This window comes from Palaemon carinicauda, chromosome 22 (assembly GCF_036898095.1).
Source record: "Palaemon carinicauda isolate YSFRI2023 chromosome 22, ASM3689809v2, whole genome shotgun sequence".
NCBI lineage: Eukaryota > Metazoa > Arthropoda > Malacostraca > Decapoda > Palaemonidae > Palaemon > Palaemon carinicauda.
In genome coordinates, this window is record NC_090746.1 from 52023678 (window position 1) to 52038240 (window position 14563).

Consider the following 14563-nt stretch of genomic DNA (forward strand, 5'->3'; position numbering starts at 1 on the left):
TCCACCTTGAACAGTAATCATTAGAATATTTGCTGCTCATCCTGCCAAAGCCCTATATGGGTGATGTATTTCCACAAAATTATGCTGGGTTACCCACATTTTCAACATCCAAAACAAGAGGTTTGCCACTCTGTCCTCTTCCTCCTCAGATGAAATATCCTCCACTACCTCTGGTTGCTGCTTCTTATACAACACCAGCCACCAGCTGCTTGCAATGTTCCTGACCACTTCCAACTCCATTGCCTTACCCAAGGATAATTTCATCATCAACTGCCTCCTTTTGCATGGGTTCAAATCCCCCAAAATAACATACTGCAACTCATTCCTGCTGCAGTTTCCTCTATGCAGAATTGAAGGTTCTCTTGGTGACCCCTTCCCAGATTTTAACAATGATATTTAGGTAGCAGATGATTTAAAAATGTTCTTTCAAAAACCCTCAAAGGGTGTACTTGGTCATCTTGATATATCGCTGGATCATTGCCTTCGTGTACAGTTTTTTCAAATTAGGGATCACCGACTGATCCATGGGGTTGAGATTTGGAGTGGTACTGGGTGAAAGGAACTTGATTTTGATGTTTATGAATGCATCCATCAGGTCGTCTTCAATGGCCGGAGCATGGGTAGGAGCATTGTCCGTAAGCAACCAGGCTTCGAGTGGAAGGTTCTTGTCCATTAGGTACTCTATGACCTGAGTACCTAAAACCTCATTTACCCATTTATCAGACAAAATGTGTGTCACCCAGGCCTTGTTCTTTGACCTCCACATGACATTGTTGCATTTTTTCCCGTATACATCTTAAAGGCTCATGGATTCTCTTGAGTAATACACCAGGGGAGGTTTGATTTTGCAATCCCCTTTGGTATTAGAACAGAATAGCAGGGTTAGACTGCCTTTTATGGGCTTTGGACCGGAAATTGCCTTCTCTTCTACAGTAATGAAGGCTCTTCTGAGCATCTTCTACAACAGATCGGTCTCGTCACATTTGAACACTTGGTGAGGCATGGAAGACTCAGAATTCTCAAATATTTTGAATTCTACAACGAATACCTCTGCTTTCTTGAAATCAGAGCTCGCAACCTCACCATGCTGCACAACACTATTGAAGTTTTGAAACCAGCCACAGCTTTTTTTTTTTAATGTTTCTTTTTCTGCTGACGTACCTGGCTCTTTTTTTTACCAAGGTCAGCATACAAAAACTTCTTATTTTGACAAATTATGTTCTCAGTTATTGTATTTATTGCTAACTGCTTCTCATCGATCTACATGAGAAGTAAGTTCTTGACATTATCTAGATCACGGGGCCGTTTCATCAATATGAGTACCCCTTATGCAGCATAAATTGCTTTGATTTCTTTCTTCTTCAGGATTGTGCTTATCATCGACATTTATGATTGTACATTTTTGCCAGGTCTGCCCCACATGTACCTTTATCAGTACTTCACGATGATTTCTTTTCTCACCTCTAAAGTAATCATCTTTCTTTTCCTCTTGATCATCCTTGGGCGTGTACTGTACTGTTACTTTTAACTTGACAATATATAATAGCAATTCCAATTTTATAAAGAACACACGATCACAACGTTATAAAAGAACACTGCCAAAGATAATGTAAGGTAGTGCTGGTATGAGTACTGCTGAGAAAGTGAAAGAGTTAAGGTCTGAGCAGAGGGTTGGAAGCAAGCAAGGGCAATACAAAATGCCATAAAAATCCCGATAACACTGCACAGGTGGCGTCTGGGTGCTGTCCGACTGTGTTCTATGCAGTTCTTGCGGGAAATATTATTTTTCCATTAAGAATACAAATACTGATGGAAATTGCTTTTCACAGACTGATGAAATGCTCGTACAGTATACTGGATTGAAATTTTATCTTTGTATAACGATTCGCTTGTATCCCAAGCTACTCATAAACCGAGGTATTATTATAAACCAAAGTAAAAGTTCTGTAAAGACAAGTTGTATGATGATAGTTACAATTATGTCTTATCCCTCATTGTGCCCACTTTTACATCAAAGCTAAATGAAGTGTGTATTCAAACGGACAACTACTGTAATTGAATACTTAGTAAATAAAGTGTCTATTCAAACAGACAACTACTGTACTTGAATTCTTAGTAAGTAAAGTGTCTATTCAAACAGACAACTACTGTACTCGAATACTTAGTAAATAAAGTGTCTATTCAAACAGACAACTACTGTACTCAAATACTTAGTAAATAAAGTGTCTATTCAAACAGACAACTACTGTACTCGAATACTTAGTAAATAAAGTGTCTATTCAAACAGACAACTACTGTACTCGAATACTTAGTAAATAAAGAGTCTATTCAAACAGACAACTACTGTACTTGAATACTTAGTAAATAAAGAGTCTATTCAAACAGACAACTACTGTACTTGAATACTTAGTAAATAAAGTGTCTATTCAAAAAGACAACTACTGTACTTGAATACTTAGTAAATAAAGTGTCTTTTCAAACAGACAACTACTGTACTTGAATACTTAGTAAATAAAGTGTCTATTCAAACAGACAACTACTGTACTTGAATTCTTAGTAAATAAAGTGTCTATTCAAACAGACAACTACTGTACTGTACTTGAATACTTAATTTCAATTTAGAAATTAGACTAAAAAATAATTATCTTCTGAGTAGGAATACCTTAGTGGGGTGAAAGGTTTGTTAAGATTCAGTTTGTGTTTTTAATTACCATGAAAATGACTTTGAGATGTTATTTTTGCATGACTATAACCTCATGATAGAATAAGAATTTGTCCTCAAAATATAACCCATCAATGGTATGGTAAGCATGCTATGTTTTTGTTGTGTATCAAATTGGTTATTATTAGCACTTTTAGTTGTTTAAGCCATGTATACAATTTAATTGGAATAGGTAAAAAACTAAAAATCACCTGTTTCTTATAAGAATATTATAACTTTTTTTTTTTTTTTTTTTTTTTGCAGGAAGTGCCTCCCAGAATGTTCTTGGACTTCCCGTGTTAGCAGCCCTTGTGCTGGCGAATCTCTTGTGGTAGAGATCATAATTTAGACTTTTAAGATTTGATTTATGCCTCCTGGTTGAGGCATCTGCACGGGGAAGATACAAAAGTCGAGAATAAGCATCGAATGTTGCTGTCATATTTTTATGTTGAAATTTTGTGTAACTAACCTTTTAGTTATTCCTCATACCAGAATTATTTCCATTGATTCATACCAGTGATAAGTTTCTTACTTAGACTGAAATAAGACATTTTTAATTTTATGTTTTTACAGACAAAATTAGATGACTGCATGAAGTATTAATGCAGTGTGTATACAAACTTAATATTTATGGTTCGGAGTAGAATTGCTTCTTTGTTCTTTAATTATATATATATATATATATATATATATATATATATATATATATATATATATATTATATCACAGCAGTTATGAATATTGTATTTTGTAGAATTTAACCTATAATTTTTTATAAGAAATTTTTTAATATCATGCAGGAGCAGACAATTTGATGTTTCCTGATTTTATTCATTCAAAGGTCACAACATTTAGTTTACCATTTAAAACCTTTTGGAAATATATCTCAAGAATTTCAATGACTTTATCAGTTTTTGTTGAGGCATCACCGTGTATGAGGACCAAAAGGTTTTGGTTTCCCCCTCAGCAGAATACTAAGCTTAGTTGATTTTGTGATACATACCAGAATTTCTGTTGAGTTCCTTTTGAAATATTTTGTAATAAAGGATACACAATGGTTATGTACAATATCATTTGCAGTAATTTTTGTACAGTATTGGAGAGGTATGTAGATTTCATTGAAGCAAACACAATTTTTTTTTTTTCAAAATGAGCAATAAGAATTGCTATTTAATGTCCTTAAGTGAATGTAAGACGGTATTCATTAAAACCGTAGCGCATGAAAGTGAGGAAGTGGTACATTATATTGCCTGAGGGTTTTGTATTTTTCTTATCCATATTACTGTGGGAAACAATCTGTTTTTAAAGGCTACACAAATCAAAGAAAATGTATTTCATTTAGATATTATGAATTGATATGAAGCTTTTATAGCAAACCTTCCTTTGATAATCAAATTTATAACAGAAATAGGCAGACAACAGGATGAAACAGTAATTAATAATAACACTTAAATGATTTGATTCATTTATGAATATGATTCATAGGTGGAAAAATCATTAAGGTGACAAATTTCCTAAAGGCAGGGCATTCAGTTTTACCATAAAATAGGTAAGTATTGGTTGAGATTGGAAACAAAAATATCTAAAGCAATTACATTGCTCCTAAATTCGGCCTTTATGGTTCCGCACAAAAGATATGTTTGAAAGAAAATCAAGGAAAAGGGAAATATAATCTGGTTTTAGTTTGTTGAGGTATCATGGAAAGCAAAGATGTAAATAATTTTAGTGCTGTACTGTACACAATAACTTATTGACCCCTAGTCCTTCTTGAATATATAATTCTACTGCTTTCATTATTAAAAGTCAGTGTCTGGTAAAAATCAGTGTGTCTCATATATGAGACAATATTTTCTTAGGTATGAGCCTTGTAGTTTTGAACTGATGTGAAACCATGTGTGTATACATTTTGAGTACTGTACTGGAGCACATTAATGTTTGTGCATAGATTTATGTAGCTGCTAGGATGCAGCTGTGCTTCCCCAGAATGCCTTTTCGGAGGTGTTTCAGTGTTTATGGTGCCAGTCCCAGTAAAAATAAAGGCATTTCACATTTCCCCAAAGGGCAATATCGGTTTAGGTGTAATTGTGAAAACGCATCTGTTTGGTAGGATCTCGTGTCTTAACACAGTACATTACTGTTGGCTATATTCTATTTTAGGAAGTTTTATTTTAGCCAAAATACAGTAATTTTTGTTGCATTATAATTTGCAAATAATGTGTTTTGAGAAACTGTATGACATGAAAAGTTGCTGCCATTTCAAATTCTGTAAAAAATAATTTCATTGCTAAAAAATGTTCTTGCAAAAAAGGTAAATCAAATTTAATGTATTAAGAGCACCATTCAATTTGTTTTTTGAAGTTCCATCCCCTTTATTACATCTAAGCTATTACAGGCGAGACCAGAGTGAACCAGTATTGAACATTGCGACTGATCTATGTTTTTAATTATGAAATGTTTTTCATTATTGTCATTGCAGTCATTATGGATTGAATTTGCTAAGAACAAGGTGAAGCATGGAAAATTGAGTGCGTATATGGTAGTTTTTTTTTTCTTTTGCTTTTGTTTTAAAAACTACGCAATCATCTGGATAGAACTGAGGAAGACGATCATTATTTGATTATGACTGTAACCTTTATATCCAGGACAAGAGAGTTAAATTATGCTGTGACCATTTAATTATGTAATTATGTGCTTGGACTTATCAATTTGATTATAAAATTTGATTATAAAAAAAAGAAAAGTAAGCCAGTTGGTAATTACAGACAGGTATTGAAAATTGCACTTTTGATGTTAAGCAATGGCAAATTTATAAAATAAAGACTTAAGGCAGTGTGTTGGCTATTCAAAATCAATTTGTGTAAACAGATTCACTAAAGCTCTTATTAACGATGGCTTGTAAATAATTCACCTTTGAAAGCTTTTACACATCTCAGCTAATCTGGAAACATATGGTGTGGCATCTTACTTTGCTCTCCATTGGAATGCAGTGTGCTGTGTGCAAGGCTCTTTCAGACAACTGCATTTGCACTCCATGCAAGATGACCAAGTTCCTAATTGTAGAGTTTATGTTTCTCAATGTTGGTTTTGATTATTTCGTCCAGTTTACATGTTTTTTTAAGGATGTACCATGAATTTTGATTTAATGTTGGCAAAAGAGAATGTTTATTTCTGTTATTAAGTATGCATTATCCTTGCTATTTTTTTTAAATCGTAACTGGTTGGGACAGTACAAAATGAGGTAACATTTGGTTTATGGTTTTTCTTAGTTTATAATTTTAAACATTCCAAATTGTCATGTATACTTATAAAGAAATATGATCTCTTTTTTTTGTCAGTGGAATGCAGGCTCCTGGTGTTTGAAAAAGTTTTGCATCACAGATGCTTGTATATAGTTTTTATGTACAATAATCTAAGTTCTGTAAATTAACTTTGTAGGTTGTATTCACTTGAGAGCTATTTTTAAGTGGTTTACCACTGCCCCATGAAGTTTTTATGTTTCCTTTTTAATGATCATCTGGTAACTCCTCTTCCTAATAAAAAATTAAAAAAAACTTGGATTTACAATAGTGAATATATCATTTAATTTACAATAGAATACTTACCCAAGATGAAAATTCTTTATATATTTGTCAGAAATATGCTTAAGATACAATCTTTTTTTGTAGCTGTGATAAACCTGCTTAACTGTGTGGTTTCTTTGTACGATAAAATAATGGACTGAATTCTCTGATAGACAGTATTTTGATGTCAGTGGCAAATGTGATTATATATAATTCCTCGATTAAAATTAAATTTTGCAGAGATTGTAAGGCAGTAGATGTAGAATGGGATTTAAAAAAGGAATGTATGACAAGGAGTATGATGAAAATTTTATTTTATCTCCTTAGCAAACATTTACCTGACCTTTGACATTCAGTGTGTATATTTTATGTTTGTCAAACTGTTGTTGCTTAGGTTGTGACATAGCATCTCCAGTGAAATTAACCTACAAAATTTGAACCAAAGACAGTATAATTTCTATTGTAGACATGTAAGTCATTTGTACTGTGTAATTGCTGTAGCCCAGTGATATGGGCTTTCAAATGTATCAGCTAGTCAGTCAATAAACTCAAACCTTGCCATCTCTCCTTTAAAATCCTGCTGAGACCAGCAGTAACCTTGGTGAAAGATAAAATGTTTCTCTTTTAAATGAAGGATTTTTCATTCAATCTGTAACATATAAACTAGAGCATGGGATTTCTAAAAGAAATAATTTAAATGCTAGTAAACTAATACAATGGCCCAAATTAATAAAACCAATCCAATCTAATCTAATGAATCTTTGAAGTCCATTACTGATTAGTTTTGGGTTATAAAATCAGACAACCCACAAAGATTACTTTTTTATTCAAATGTTTTGTACTAAATTATTATATTCATCATACACTCCCATGAAGTCTAGATTTTGATCTATCCCCTTTATATGTGTGTTTTTTTTTTTCTGGACCCTATTACAGGTCTGTATCCTGCTACTTCTGCAACTGTATGTACTGTGTGGTCTCCAAAAAGTGCCATGTGAAAGGCTCAAGCAAAGAATCCAATATGACAAGAAAATACCAAATAAATATTGTCCTCCCTGCCTGCCCCAGGGCCAGTGTATCAATGTGCATAGCACAAACTTGGGGATTCTAAGTAAGACCTATGGATTCATACTCTGTTGAATCCGTCACAGCTCCTCATATGCTGAAACATAATGGACACAAGGACAATTGAGTCAAGTACATGGTAATAATGCTGATAACCAACACTGGTGCAGGTGGCAAGGCCACCTCTCTGGACCTTATTACAGGTCTGTATCCTGCTACTTCTGTAACTGTATCGTTTTGAGGTGTTAATGTACTGTGTGGTCTCCAAGAAGTGTCCTGTGAAAGGCTTGAGCAAAGAATCCAATATGACAAGAAAATATCAAATAAATATTGTCCTCCCTGCCTCAGGGCCAATGTATCAAACTTGGTGATTCTAAGTAAGACCTATGGATTCATACTCTGTTGAATCCATCACAGCCCCTCATATGCTGAAACATTGGACACATGATGACATAATGCTGAGAACCAACACTGGTACAGGAGCCAAGGCCACCTCTCTGCCTGTATGCGCTCAACTACCATCTTGTGAATCTGTTGGTAAACGCTTGAGAATTTTCTTTACTGCATGCTTCTAGTACCAGATTGTTAGGTGCCCAACCAACTTTTAATTCGTGTAAAGTCAACCTTTAAGTAAAGCTAGTTAACAAATGGTTTTGTTATTTGCTATTCTTAGCAATAGAGTTAACAACAATGTACCAAATTTTTTGTCTCCCAATGTTGTTTACTTTGGGTTTTTATCCCTTGCCGTTTGAAGTCACATAGTGGTTTTTTCATGACAACATGGAAACAGCTTTAACTTTAAATGTTTGTCCTTTTCTCTTAACTTTTTTCACGTTTTAACGTTATTGTTCATACTGTGTACAATCTAAGTCCCGGTTCTTAGTTTAAAGCTTGCGTAGGCGAGAACTGTTTACATTTATTGGCATGCTCCCAATACATTCTGATTTCTTTTTTTCATGTCTGTTTCATTAGTGATTAGGTTTAGTATACAATATTTTTGGGCTCAAGCCATGACGTGCTGATGGAAGGTTCCTTCAGTAGCTTCCTAAGGGTATATATAACTACAGTAGATATTCCCAGAGAATTAAACTAAAGGTTTCACTGAATTCTAACTTCTGGCACGAGTACCCATAAGGTTTCCCTTTAGGATATCGTATAATAACAGGGGACGTATGCTTGACACGCCACATAGCTATCTGCACCCTACATAGCGTTTACGCTTCGATGGGGAAGTGTGGCAAGTATGGGAGGAGCCGTTACAAAACTCTCCTCCTGTGTTACTGTTACGGTACTCGGCGACATCACATCCGGCCGCCATGTTGGATTGATGCCGCCAGAGCGCACTTTCCTCATTCCTTCGCTTGTAGCGTATATGACTAGGTGCTTTTTTTCCTAGTTTTCGCTAAGTGATTCATAATGTCACAATCTTCTGCCTCGCCTTCTTCTGGAAAGTTGAGTACCATATTCTTGTATTGTATAAATAAGCTCTTGCCGTAAAGTAACGTCTTTTTATCTTAAAATACTGTGTTTTGTGGCGGAGCTGTGCCTCGACCGGAGGCGTCATCCCTGACGCTGCTGTTCGCCTCGCATCCTTTATTTAGTTAGTCTGAACAGCCTTCCCGGTCTTATAACTAATTATCAGTATTAGTTATTTAGTCTTCATTGCTAGGAATTAGTTATGTTATGCCGAACGTATTCATTTCGGCGAGTGTAGGTAGCCGATCCTCATGCTAGCTTGCTTGCCTAGCCCCTAGGCTCGATAGCCTAGGCGTTTTCGCTTACTTTCATGCATGATATAATAAGTGTTCCTAGTGTTAAATTATGAAATTAAGATATAGGCGTTTATACATATAAGATTCAGTGATTGCACATATGTTTTTGCCTTCTAGGAAGTATACAAGGGGTTTCGGTGATCTTGGTAGTCGACTCCCTTGCCCCCAACCTAACACTAGGGCTCTTGTATACTTTCTCACCTCCCCAGTTACCTTACCCAAGGTAATCTCCTCCCTCTGAGGTAGCCTAGGCTACATCCTAGTCCTCCTTACCTTGAATCGCATTCGGGTAAGGTTAGGCTAGGATTTTCTTTCCCCACTCCTTGCCATAGTACATGTGCTGTGAGTTTGGGACAGAACCTCAGAGTACCAGTCGTTTGCCCCCAGCTATCCCATTAGGAGAATGTACTCTCCTTCTGGTCCCTGCTGGTGGGTGAAGGTTGGGGGGGCTCTGCCCTTCCCCCTAGTCCACACTTGGTTGGGTTAAGACCCTTCCTCCCTGTTGTTTAGTGACTTGTCCTACCCCTGTCTTTCCTAGTTAGGAGGACTTGCTCCCCTAGCCTAGGTTAGGCAGTCCAAGGGGATTCTGTTTCTTTATAGTTTAGGACAGTACACTAGTGCTGTACCTTCTCTATGCTAACCTATCCTAGGCTGGAGAATGAATTCTTCCTATACCTGGATAGTGCTAGCCCTGAACAGAATCCCCACCACTGGGAGTGCCAGTGGGTGCTGCCCTCCTCCTACACTCCTCCTCAGGACCCTCACCCCTCCCCCCTCTGTCCTTTATTGTTGGCCTAGCCATCACACCTCTGTCCGCCGTCCTACAACTTCCCCACGTGCCGGTGGGTTGTCGGTCCTTTCTCTGGTTAGCCCGGACTGCTATGCCTCCCACATATAGTCGAACTATGGGTTAGCATACGTCAGGTCAGTCTGCCGGCGGAAGACCTCTCTGTCTTAGAGTGTTCTTGGGTCCTCCCTTGGGCCGCCACCTGCAACTTGAGCCGGCTGCCGGCTCTGTTGCGACTGGATGAAAGGTTGCTACCCTCTCCCTTTCATTTGAACACTCCTCTCTCTCTATCAGTGCCGGTCCACTGCCGCCTCCACACTGCCGGCGAAAGCCGTCAGTGTCTCCTGGTATCCTCTCTGTCTCATTGATTGACGTCAGTATTGGAATACCTTTGCCGGTCAATTGCCAGTTGCCGGGGGCCGCTGACTTGCCGGCGATCTGCCATCACACAGAGGTGTCGCCCTATCTCTGCTGCATAGACTGCTGGCTTGGAAAGGTTTCCCCTTGATGGAGATTTGCCGGCGCCCGGCGCGCTTCCGGCATTCCGTCATGCTGCCGGAGCCATCTAATCATATCTCTGCAGTGGACAGTCACTTCTCCCCCTGCCGGCCCAGTGCCGGCAGTGACTACTGTACAGCTATAGATGATAGCCAGTACATCTATGGTATAGTACATACCTTAGACTGAAAACTATTGTGTATAGTTGTGCTGTAAATTCTTCCAGCATACTCGGTGCATCCATGCGCAGTCCCTTGCCGAGACCTTACCTGAATAGGGAGAATTCGTTCTCTCCCTTTTCTTCTATACTGAATGAATTCAGTTTTCCCCCCTCTCACTGTATCTAATTACCTGGAGGAAGTCTAGGCTTTGCTCATCCAATGCGGATGTTTCTTCCTCCTATTAAGGCTCATGAGGAGCCCTAGAATTAGTTATGGTGTGGGGTCATGGCAATTGACTGGGCAGGTTGCACAAGTATGTGTCTTTCCTGCCTCTTTTCCAGCTTACCGATCCTAAGCTTACACGTGAAAAGGTATCTTATAAGTTTTTATAACTTTAATACTAATCTAAGATTACTGTAAGTCATGACTGTTATTGACTGCCACATACTCATTTGCCTCTTTCTTTTACAGGAGGAGTACCTACAGTGTGAGAGCGCTTTCTGCAGCGTTCGCCGCCCTGATTTCTACGGCCACCTGGCGTGCCGAACCCACGCCAGCTGTTCCATCGCCCGAGGGAATCTTCGATATTGGGACCCGCAGGTCTGCACCGTCTCCAAGAACCTCCCTCAATGAGGCGTTCGACAACCCTCCGTCAACGGAGGCCAGGGACATCGCCCGAGAGAAACTGCGCAAGTGGGTGCATGGTTTCCAAAAGAACGCCACTGGGCCTTATCTCCCAAATGAGAAGATGAGAGCCTTGCTCTTTCCTAAGGCATCTGCGGATGCTGTCATTCCCAAGGCTGAGATCCCGGACGTTTCGGACGCTCTCCAAGACTGTCATCTTGACGAAGTGGAGAGGATGTCAGATGTGTCGGACACTACTGAAAGGACCCTGATGGTTGAGGGTCAAGAAGAGGAGGAGCATGTGGAGACTCCTGACTCCGAGGGCGAGATCGCCCGCGCCCCCTCTGTTTCTTCCGTTGCAATATCGGAACCTGTCCCCTCTACCTCCGCCACCCCAGTACCTGCAGTGGTGGGCACCCAGGATAGCCTCCAAGCCTTGGTGGCACTCTTGGATGAGAGGTTCCGCCAGGGACATGCGGACCTTAAGAGGGAGATCCTGCGTCTGTCGAAACAGACGCCGAAGAAGATCAGTGTCAAAGATCTTCCCCCCTGCTCAGTGACCAACCCATGATGGCATGCAGAACACATGCCCATCACGAGCGGACGTATTGTTGTTAATTTGTTCTCTTCATTTATTTATTTCCTTATTTCCTTTCCTCACTGGGCTATTTTTCCCCGTTGGAGCCCCTGGGCTTATAGCATCTTGCTTTTCCAACTAGGGTTGTAGCTTGGATAGTAATAATAATAATAATAATAATAATAGGTGCCGTCCCCCTTGAAGAGGTGGAGTTCTGGCCTAGTTTTAAAGCCTACCCGGACTGTTACATACGTCTCAAGTCCGAGCCAGTCTCCAAGGAGGAGACCGAGCCTGAAGAGGTCATCGTAATTGACCACGCTAAGGCTCAAGCTCTTTTAGCCGACTGCCTCAAGAGCAGGGGCTACACCAACTCCACGGTGCCGGCACTAAGCAAGAAGCACCCATCCTTTCTTGCTCCTGCCACCATGGTCTTTCCTTTCGCCGAAAAGTCCTTGCTGGCAGTGCTGAAGGCGGTGGAGGAAGAAAAACTCTACCCTATATTGGAGGAATGTAGGCCTCTCTCCCTCGCCCTCCCTCCCGCCGACAAAATCTGGAAAGATATCCAGTTAACTTTCTCGGTAGGAAAGTTGGAGGCTGACGTCGCGGGATGGCAGTTTAACGAGAACCTCCCCAAGCTCACCGAGTACCTTCTGCGTCGGGAGCAAGACACAAAAGAGAGGCTGGCTGCCTCTCTGTCTCTTCAAGAGCAGCTTGAGACAATGGCCGGGGACATTCGGGTCCCAGGCTTCTACATGGTTCTCGCGAAGACCCACCTTGCCACCTTGACGAAGGACTTATACAGCTTCATCAAGGCCCGGAGAGCCTGTAGAGAATTCGTGTTTGCGGATGCCACCATCAAGCACGAACCCCGGAAACTGATTTCCTCCAACATTTGGGGTAAATATCTCTTTCCTAACGACCTCGTGAAAGAGATCGTTGACAGAGCCGCCACCGAGAACCGGAACCTTCTCAACAAGTGGGGCATGTCACAAAAGAGGAAATCTTCTCAGGATGAGGGCCCCCAACCTAAAAAGAAGTCGAACAAGCCCCGACCCAGCAGGGCCAGGCTAAACGCCAGTTTATGGCACCCGCTACTCCCCAGTTGGTGGCTCAGCCACAACAGACATTTCAGTTGGTTCCTCAGCCGGTGGTGGCTCAGTCACCAGTCTTCACACCAGCCTATGAAAGACAGTCCTCTACTTTTCGCCCCAAGGGTAGAGGCTCCGGCAAAGACTCCTCTCGACGTCCATAGGGAGAGGAGGGAGGGGAGCCAGCGGCCGAGGTGGAAAATCCTCGGGAAACCAGAAGCAATGAAATGTTTCCAGTGGGAGGAAGACTCCGCCACTTTCAGGATCGTTGGACCTTCGATCCTTGGGCTCACAGCATCAGCAAGAAGGGACTAGGGTGGAGCTGGGTAACACCACCTCCAACCTTCTACCAATTCTTCCAACACTCCACCTCTGTCCTGGAAGAATACGTCCTAGAACTCTTGAACAAGAAGGTGATTAAGAGGGTACAGTCCACCAGGTTCCAGGGAAGACTCTTCTGTGTTCCCAAGAAGGACTCCGACAAACTCGAGTCATTCTGGACTTGTCCCCTCTCAACAAGTTCATAGTGAACAACAAATTCAAGATGCTGACCCTTCAACATATAAGAGCCCTACTACCTCACGAGGCTTACACGGTCTCAATAGACCTGGCGGACGCCTACTGGCACATTCCAATGAATCACTAGGCTTCCTCCTACCTAGGATTCAAGCTTCAAAGAAGGAAGTACACTTTCAGGGCCATGCCCTTCGGACTCAACATAGCCCCAAGAATCTTCACGAAGCTCGCAGACACGATCGTCCAACAGCAACGCCTACAAGGCGTCCAGGTGATGGCTTACCTAGACGACTGGCTGGTTTGGGCAGCATCCTCAGAAGAATGCTTGCGTGCATCCAGAAAGGTGACCCAGTTCCTGGAACATCTGGGTTTCAAATGATCACCAAAAAGTCTCGACTGTCTCCAGCTCAGAAGTTCCAATGGCTGGGAATCCCTTGGAACCTTAAGTCACACCGTCTTTCCATCCCTCTGAAGAAAAGGAAGGAAATAGCGGGATCTGTTAAGAGACTTGTAAAATCCAAACGGATTTCAAGACGACAACAGGAACAGGTGCTCGGCTCCCTCCAGTTCACCACAGTGACAGACCCAGTGCTACGAGCATAGCTAAAAGATGCATCGGGAGTCTGGAGAAGACACGCATCCATCGCTCGAAGAGATCTCAAGAGACCTCTGCCAACCAGGCTTCGCTCACTCCTCAAGCCACGGTCGGAGGCAAAGAACCTGAGAAGATCAGTTCCTCTTCAGCCACCACCTCCGTCGGTCATTATCCACACGGATGCCTCGCTAGAAGGATGGGGGGGTCACTCCCATCAGCGACAAGTTCAGGGAACATGGTCTCCCCTATTCAATACGTTTCACATCAACATCTTGGAGGCCATGGCGGTTCTTCGTACTCTGAAGAGACTGTCTCCACGTCCCTCGGTCCACATCTGTCTAACTCTGGACAGGGCCATTGTGGTCAGATGTCTCAACCGTCAGGGCTCAAGATCGCCCCAACTCAACCAAGTTTTACTGCCCATCTTCCGCTTAGCGGACAAGAAGAGATGGCACCTCTCAGCAGTTCACCTGCAAGGATTCCGCAATGTGACAGCGGACGCTCTATCGAGGACAACCCCAATAGAGTCGGAATGGTTCCTAGACACAGAATCATTCTCCTTCATCTCCCGTCAAGTCCCGGAACTTCAGATCGACCTCTTCGCGACGAGCGACAACAA

The 14563-nt window shown here is 41.1% G+C and overlaps 1 protein-coding gene across 1 annotated transcript in view; it reads left to right on the top strand.

Moving 5' to 3' along the window:
- The window catches only part of LOC137616437 (cell adhesion molecule 2-like), a 316026-nt gene extending 312655 nt beyond the window's left edge, over positions 1-3371 (top strand). Inside the window, exon 9 of the mRNA XM_068346186.1 lies at positions 2966-3371. Within this exon, the coding sequence (XP_068202287.1) occupies positions 2966-3036 (71 nt within the window). The 3' untranslated portion in view covers positions 3037-3371. The remainder of the gene's footprint in view (positions 1-2965) is intronic.
- Positions 3372-14563: the final 11192 nt, after the last annotated feature.